The following is an 8,859-nucleotide window of genomic DNA, read 5'->3' on the forward strand; positions in this document are numbered from 1 at the left end:
GCCCAAGTGATTCTTTTGTGGAGTTCTTCAGGGGTCAACCTGTTTTGTTCCAATGGAGCCAAACATTTAGAGCACAGATTCAACAGCTTTCCAGTTCTCTGTGCCTCTTAGTTTCCTAACTTCAAATAAAGAACAATTCAAAAATCCAATTCAAATTCTTTTTTTCTAAAAGGTTTATTTATTTTCATTTTATGGGCATGGGTATTTTACCTGCCTGTAAGTCTGCATACCATGTGCATGCCTGGTGTCATGGAGAGAAGAAGAAGACATCAGATCTCCTGGGCCTGGAGTTACAGATGGCTGTGAGCCACAATGTGGGTGCTGAGAATTGACCCCAGGTCCTCTGCAGAAGCAGCCAGTGCCCTTAACCACTGAGCCAACGCTCTGGCCCCTAAATCAATTCAAATTCTTATATTGACTGCTAATGCATTTGAGAAGGTTCTGGAGTTTGTACTTCATCCTATAAAAATTAACTCATTATCACGTTTGTTTAGACCAAATAGTGTACCATGTCAAAAATAAGTTTTGGATTTAGCTAGAGACAAAATGTGAAGACAAATTCTTAATCAGTTTAGCAAACAGGTCGGTAGTGGAAAACAAGGACCAGAACAGAAACCGCGGAGAGACTTGATGAGAGGGTGCAGAGTGAACTCACTCTCCTGGGGATTAATTAGGAGAAAGTTTCCACTCAAGTAATGATTGCATGATCTTCCCAGAAATCTTAATGGAATTACACAAAAAAAGACCATAATGTTTTTTTAAGACTTATTTTTATTATGAGAGAGAGAGAGACAGAGAGAGAGAGAGAGAGAGAGAGAGAGAGAGAGAGAGAGAGAGAGAGAGAGANAGAGAGAGAGAGAGAGAGAGAGAGAGAGAGAGAGAGAGAGAGAGAGAGAGAGAGCGCTCTGAGGGCAACTTTCAGGAGTCAGTTCTCTCTTTCCACCATGTGGGCCCTGGGAATCAAATTCAAGTAGTCAGACTTGAAGGAAAATGCTATTAACCACTGGGCCATCTTTTCAGTCTGGGGCACCATCCCCAATCTCAATGTTGCAGAAGGCTGTTTCTGAGCCTAAGTCAGACATGGGGACCTTGCTGTTGAGGGTGTCTTGTTTTAACAGCCCAGATAGCCAGAGTGAGAGACAGTATTTAAGGAATGCTCCCACTCTGGGTAGTGTACTCATTTAATTACAGCCCTGAGGAGGCAGAGTCAGGCAGATTTCTGTGTCTTTGAACCTAGCTTAGTCTACATAGTCAGTTCTAGTCCAGCCAGGGATACACAGTGAAAAAACAAACTGGTAACTGTGTGGGTTTTTGTTCAACTGGTGAACGAAGGCCACTAGAGCTCACTCACTGTTCAGTGTGAGTTTCTTGTACAAACAAGAAGGAACATGGTTCATAAGACACCACAAAGGGATGTTGATCCTGCTTGTTTCAATGTAACACTAGCACTTCTTGCATACGATTCCACACTGTGCTGGGCATGTCAGGAACGAATATGAGCTGAACCTGTTAGTTCATATAAAAGCAGCTATAGAGAGAGAGAAGAGAGGAAGAAAGAGAGGCTCTGCCTGACCGTAGGTGGGATCATGTTTACTCAAGGTGGGACCATTTTGTCACCTGCAGGTACAAACTGGCCAGAAATACCTACAGGGGGAGGTGGAATGCTGTCTTTTATTGGGGGGCTGATGACTTGTGTGATCCACAGGGGAAGCTGGGAAATGTAGTCTTTTAGCAGGAAACTACCAGAACTCATGAGTTCCCCAAGTAAATTGTTTGAAGAAATTAGATACCAAAGACTTCTGAACAGATAGAACAGCCAGATTTGGATTGAACATCAGTTCTTTGAGAAAATGCTGTCTTTAGGAATCTTGAACTTTCAGCAGAGTGTAGCGATATAAGCCTTTAATCACAGCTTCAGGAGAAAGAGGCCGGTGGATTTCTGTGAGGCTGGTTTGGTCTACAGAGAGTTTCAGAACAGTCAGGTGTATGTAGAGATATCCTGCTGTTAATCCAGAAGATGGGAGGAGAAAGACCACCCAGCCAAATCATGACAGCCAAATTAACCAAAACAAGCAATCAGTTAAAGCAGCCTTTTAATTCCTATACGAGAGCTGCCTCCCTCTAATGCAGGATTCAAGAAGTCAGCATTGGATGTGAGGAAGACAAGGTTTTTATAGCTCCAGGGTAAGGGACTTTTAAATGGAGAATTTGTAGGGCAAAACAGAGAAGGTTACAGGAGCAGAAAGCAACAAGGTGGTCAAAACAAGGCAGTCATAACAACATTTTGAGGCAAAGGTAGAGTTGCAAGATGGCCATTACAACTTCTTGAAACAAAGATGTGATTGGAAGGTAGGCATGACAACAGGCATCCATAGTAACTCTTTGAGACAAAGGCAAGGTTGCGTTTCCTGGAATAGGCAGTACAGAGCCATTTCCAGTTAAGGCAGGCTGATTCATCATCTGTCTTAAGAAAAAAGAAAACAGAAAGAAAGGAATGTTGAACTTCAGTGACCTTAATGGTCAGAGAGAGAATCCCATGCGAAATCCTTTAAACAAAAGTGTATGGAGTTTACAACTAAAGAAATGTCCCTGTTTCTTGAAGGCATGCCAGCTACAGTGTCAATCCTACAGTGAAGAACCAGCCTGCCTCCATTTAGGCTTAAAAGGCATTTTATAGTAAAGACAAACTAGGTTCACTCCTGTTTATGATTAAACCCCTGTTTCTTGAGGTTTGGGCTGTACCTCCCCCCTCCAAACCCCGTAACCTTAGCTACACATGGCCCTGTACTGTCTGTTCCAGGAAATGGCAACCCTATCTTCTCTGCAGGAGGTTGTGATAATGTTTACTTAATATATATTCTTGTCTTTCACTTTCATTGTGTTTTCTACCTTTAACAGACAATTCTCCTGCCCCTGTAAGCATGCCTAGAGCTGCTAATTTTTTATTTCTCCCTATTAAAAGGTGAATAAAAACAGAAAGAAAAAGAAAAGAACGTGACTGCTCCTAGGCATGCGAGAACATAGCCAGAGAAAGAGACTTCTGGGAGAGTCCAGAGTGGACATGACTCTGATCTGGGCCATGTGAGGAGAGGAAGAGAGGAGGGAAGCCACCAACCAAGAGGGGTGGCCTGGGCCTAGAGACTGGCCAAGAGACCAGAAGGGTAAAGGGTAGACAAAAGATCAGGTAACCATAATTATATCTGGATTATATAGGGAAGGGCAGCCTAGCCCCTGGGCTAGAGAAGGTTAGGGCAGCCAGTGGGGTGTGCTAGCCAGAAGGACCTTGTAACAGATGGAGATGGAGGGAGCTGGGAAACCTAGGGCCAGGCTCACTTTGAGAAGTTAAATCAGTGCCTAGGCCATTTGTTAGGTTTGAGACCTAACAAAAGGGACCTTAAAAAATCTCACCTTAGGGTAAGACACACACAGATAGGTGGCTAGTCCCAGGTACACCCCTAAAATAAAGCTTACTTCAATTAGACAATCTTGGGCTTTGTCTTCGCTTCACAATTTTTAGGTTTAACATTAATGTTCCATCACTCACAAAATATATATTTTTATATTTCTTCTTTCATCTTAAAAAATATTTTATGATTATATTTTCTTAATTTTAGAAGTTAGATTTGACAGGTGTCTTAGTTAGGGTTTCCATTGCTGTGAAGAGACACCATGACCAAAGCAACTCTTAGAAAGGAGAGCATTTAATTGGGCTTGGATTATAGGTTCTGAGGCTCAGTCCATTATTATCAACACAATGAGCTGGCAGTCAGGTTTTCTTTGACTCCTGAATGGCAGAGGGAGGACAAAGTTTTAGCCCTTTAGTTACTGTGTGTAACATCATGGCGGATGAACCACTCGAAGCTCCTGGTCAGTTAGGGTAAGCCTCCTTTGGGGACTCACAGGCAAACTGTATTCTGAGGCTCCTGCCATTTCTCTCTAGTGATGGGACAGAGAGGAGACGTGAGTGTGGCCTGAGTAGCCCAAACCTCACACTCTTCTTTTTGGTGTTTGAGGAGTTGATCCTATTCTTTTCATAATATCTGAGTTATTTGCTTTCCCACCAACAGTTTGCATGAGTCCCCTTTTTGAGCATTCTTGGTGATACCTGTCGGCTGTGTTTTCTCCTCACCCACAATCACACTTAGAGACCTGACTTGGACTCTCACAGGGATTTGTCCATAGTTTCTGTTCACACTGTTGATCTTGTTTAGTCTGTGTTCCTGTACTTTGTCCCCCCTGTCTGCTTGCTGTGAAAAGTTGTTCAGGCCTTTTGTCCAGCCTAAAGGGAGACTGTCACCTTCGAGCTGACGTGTCGGGAGTCGTGACCCTGTCACAAGTCTACACTTTGCAAGGATTTCCCTCTCACTGCCTAGAATATGCCATAGTCTGTTGGTTCACTGCTTCCTCTACTGGGCAGGACATCTGACCTTCAAACAAAAACCTCCCCTTGTCTGCTTCTGCTTTTTGTTGTTACCTCTGCTTTTTCCAGTCAAAGTAAAAAACAAACGAGAACAGCTAAAACTCAGTTCCTGGAGCAGACAGACCCAGGCTACTCTCAACCATGGCTGGGGACACTTCTCTTTACAGTGGAAGGAAGCCAGCCTTCCCACCCTGTGGGAGTTCCCACAGCACCCCAATGCCACCCCACTTTCCTTCACGTCTTCTCCTAAGGTTCAAAGTCACAGTCCATGGCTGTACATTTCACTGTTCTCTTATCTGCTCAGCTAACTAACCCATCTCTCTTTGTACTATTGATACTGGACCATGAATTCCAAGGTGATTAATGAGTCCGAGATAAGGAGAGTTCCTGGCAAAGTAGGTGCAAGATCCAAGAGGTCATATTTATAGCAGAGTCTGGGGCAAGATTACCTCAGTTGCTCTCCCCTCAGATGACACTGGCCTAGAGCCTGCAGAACAGGTCAGAGTCACTTTAGGACAGGTTATGTCACTTTAGGAAGAAAATGCTGGTTGCTGTCACTCATCCCTAGAGAACAGAGGATGGGCCCAGGTGGACGGAAGTCACTTGTCTCTGTCAATTTCCTGCTCCTGGGGCAAGGCCTCAGCAAAAGCTCCGTGGGAAGAACTATTCAGATATGTAGTAGCCTGGGGTCTCTCTGGGGAAGCTGGTAGAACCTGTTGGTGGGACACCCTTCTGATGTCAAAAAACAATGTCCAAAATACTTGGGGTGATGTCAGGGGTCCCTGTTCCTTGATGTGTATCTCATACACATCTGTCTTTATATTGGTCCCACAAGACCTCTGGAGAGCATTCCACTCTCTTTTCATTCTTAGGACAGAAACAATATCCTGCTACACGTGCCATAAAATCCCTTCTTGGGGGCAGAGTGACCATCTTCCTGTTAGTCTTCCACATGGGATCAGTTCTTGGAGGAACACACTGCCTGTTCCTCAGGCTACTGGTAAACTCGTCTCCTCTCACACAATTTGGGTTCCCCAGAGCTGCTCAGTGAGGACCTCATACAGTCCTGCCATGTTTACCTGTATGTTTCTCCATCTTCTGAAGGATCCTTCTCAGTCACTACATAAAGGATGTGGGTGAAAGAGAGAAAGCAGACGGATGAAACCCAGCCCAGTCAGAGTATACAGCAAAGACAGTAGACCACCCTTCCTGACCTGGTAACCAGATGCTGCGGATCCTTAGGACACAGGGAATAAGCCCAACATCAAGGTGGGGCTTCTGGCAAGGGCAGGTGCAGGCAGGTGAAGGCTGATGATGTCAGGCTAACTCGGGAGTAAACATCCTCACCCAACACCTGCCATCCAAACTCAGCAAACATTGCTGAGCTGTGTCATGGTCACAGATAAGGACTCTATGATACGTGGTCTCCTCAAGTGCTTCCTTCTCAGTCACATTTGGTATTGGCACTTACACAGCTGGTCAACTTCTTAGGAGAAGAACCCCTGAGTCGCACCTAATCTCCTCTACTCCTGGCTATCGGCCATACAGTGTGACAGTGAGGAGCTATGCAGGGTTCTGTTGCTCTCAGAAGCTCATCTGCCCCATGCTCCCATGGGACCTGCAGGTACACGGCACCAAACATTGTGCCATTTTATGCCAGTTTCCGTGGCTACTACCGAGTAGGATGAAGGCCCTAGTGTAGAGCCTCCCCACTCTTGTGCTTCGCTCCCAGTGTTTTGCTCTCTAGCGTCTTCATCACAGGTCCCTTCTGCTCCTTTGGAGAGGAAAAGACTGAGAAGCGTTAGAGACAGCAAAGAGCATCACCAGGTCCTAAGAGCACAGAGGCATTCATGTGAGAAGGCCAAGGGGAGGGCCAGAGGTGGCCTCTTTGGGTCAGTTTGACTTGGCCCTTTCCGGAATGATCTAGGGTGCTTTTCATGTATAGAGACTTATTCTTAGAAGCTCCGTATCTGCCTCCTGACTGTGGCATTGGGTCCTAGAATGATGCCGAGCCAGATGGAAGGCTAGCACCAGTGCATGGTTTTAAGCGTTAAGAGAACACTTGACTCTTCAGTACCACGATCCAATGAAGGAAGTCAGGGCAAGAATCTTAGTAGGAACATAAAGGCAAGAAGTGAAGCAGAAGAACATTGCTTCCTGACATTCCCTCTGTGGCTTGCTCAGCCTGCTTTCTTACATCATCCATGACCACTTGCCAGGGCTGGCACTGCCCTCAGTAATCTGAGGCGTTCCTCCTCATCAAACATTATTCAAGAGAAATAACCCCACAGTCCTGTCTACAGGCCAATCTGATAGAGACAATTCCTCATTGAAACTCCCTTTCTCCACATATGTCTAGGTTTGGGTTGAGTTGAGAACAACAAAAAACAAAACAAAACAAAACCAAAACAACCAGCACGTTTTGGTCAGCCAAAGTTTTAATACAAATTATGCAAAAGTAATGGCGTGTGATTTGAGAGTTGTAAGCTGAAATAAACCCTTTCCTCACCGAGTTGTTAGAAACACCAACGTAGAATAATACTTAGATCAATGTTCAAAAGTTCTTTCCAGCACCAGATCCATACATGTGCATACACACACAAATGTTTTCTTCTAGTAGTTTTACAAATTTCTTTCCAATATGAATACATTCACTTCCTTCCCCTTCCTTTTTTTTAAATTAGGTATTTATTTCATTTACATTTCCAATGCTATCCCAAAAGTCCCCCACATGCTCCCCCACACACTCCCCCACCCTCCCACTCCCACTTCTTGGCCCCGGCGTTCCCCTGTACTGAGGCATATAAAGTTTGCATGACCAATGGGCCTCTCTTTCACTGATGGCCTAGTCTGACTAGGCCATCTTCTGATACATATGCAGCTAGAGACACGAGCTCCAGGGGGTACTGGTTAGTTCATATTGTTGTTCTGCCTATAGGGTTGCAGATCCCTTTAGCTCCTTGGTTAGTTTCTCTAGCTTCTCCATTGGGGGCCCTGTGATCCATGCAATAGCTGACTGTGAGCATCCACTTCTGTGTTTGCTAGGCCCCAGCTTGCCACTTTATTCTTGCTTTCAGATTTAATTTTACTTGCTTACTGCTTTGATTGGTTTAATTATTCTGGCTAGAACTTCTAGTGGGACATGCAGAAATAGTCCTCTCTGTAAATTTCCTGATACTACAAAAAAAATGGCCTTAAGTTTTTACATAAAGAATAGAGAAGTAATCACCAGTCTTTATTTGTTCCATGTTTTGGAAATAACCATCCAAGTGTACCAATGGGCCTATGTACACAGGATTGTGGGATTGCCGGTGCCTGGGTGATCAAAGAAAGATTTTCTGGAGAAGCAGAATAACTGGGAGTGATGCAGCGGATTTGAGGGCAGGGCTTCCATTGGTCGAAATGCACGAGGTTTTAATTTGTACGTAATTGAAGACAGTCATATCCAGTGCACAGGCAGTTTCTGTTGCACAGCCTTTTCCATACAGTACTATATTAGAAGATGGGTCTGTTGAAAGAAAGAGCCAGCAGTTAGTTTTCTCCACTCTTCCTCACCCATGGTCTCTGGGGAAAGAAATGTGCGCAGAATGATCTTAATTATGTAACCTCTGTCTCTGGGTGATAAACATACAAACAGCTCCATGCATAGGCTGGGCCTCTGCTTAAGGCATGCTTACCAACATCAGTGTTCAGAACTCTTTCATTACAAGGAATGAACTTAATATCCACAAGAAGGACACTAGCTGAAAGACTGCAAGTGTTTGGATAAATTTTAAATTGTGTCTGTGCTCCATCCTAACTTCACTGTGGAAGATGGAGGGAAATGTTGTCGATGCTCTGGCGCTCAAGGCCTTCTTTCAAGACCTCTGAGTTCCATGAGGAATCACCACTATGGAAATACATGTCTCCATTTCCCATGGAAACTGAACTAGAAGGCTGCCCTGCTGTGGATGGCTTCAGCCACCCTCTGTATCCTATGTGACATCCCATTGTCCCTGTTCATCTTAACCCTCCTCCACGAAGATCCTTTCCCTCTGCACACTAGACCATCCTTCAAGATGATTCCAGATATAAGGCCTGACTTGTCTTCAACTAATCAAGTTCTCAGTTCCAGAATTCCATGAAGTATTTCAGGTCCTGATCAGAAAAGAGTTGCCACCGCCTCCCTCCCGTTATATAGTGCACAGAGAAAATCCCACAGTTGCTTTTCTGGCTCCTACCTGAGTGATATATGCACCCTATACAACAATACATTGTTCTGATCATTCAGGGAAAAATCATAAATCTTTTACTAAATTCACAGCGGTCTATGAAAAGCTCAAGTGCTCACCTATGTGACATCCAGAAATGAAGTCACCTACTGTGTTGTCAATGAGCTAAGGCCCCATTGCAGGAAGTCACCTACTGTGTTGTCAATGAGCTAAGGCCCCATTGCAGGA

At 44.6% G+C, this 8,859-nt stretch overlaps 1 protein-coding gene across 1 annotated transcript in view; it reads right to left on the bottom strand.

The window, feature by feature from the left end:
• Positions 1 to 7,619: 7,619 nt before the first annotated feature.
• The window catches only part of LOC110305455 (protein RoBo-1-like), a 5,808-nt gene continuing 4,568 nt past the window's right edge, over positions 7,620 to 8,859 (bottom strand). Inside the window, exon 6 of the mRNA XM_021177444.1 lies at positions 7,620 to 7,928. Coding sequence (XP_021033103.1) covers positions 7,744 to 7,928 — 185 coding nt within the window. The 3' untranslated portion in view covers positions 7,620 to 7,743. The remainder of the gene's footprint in view (positions 7,929 to 8,859) is intronic.

This window comes from Mus caroli, chromosome 11 (genome assembly GCF_900094665.2).
Source record: "Mus caroli chromosome 11, CAROLI_EIJ_v1.1, whole genome shotgun sequence".
NCBI lineage: Eukaryota > Metazoa > Chordata > Mammalia > Rodentia > Muridae > Mus > Mus caroli.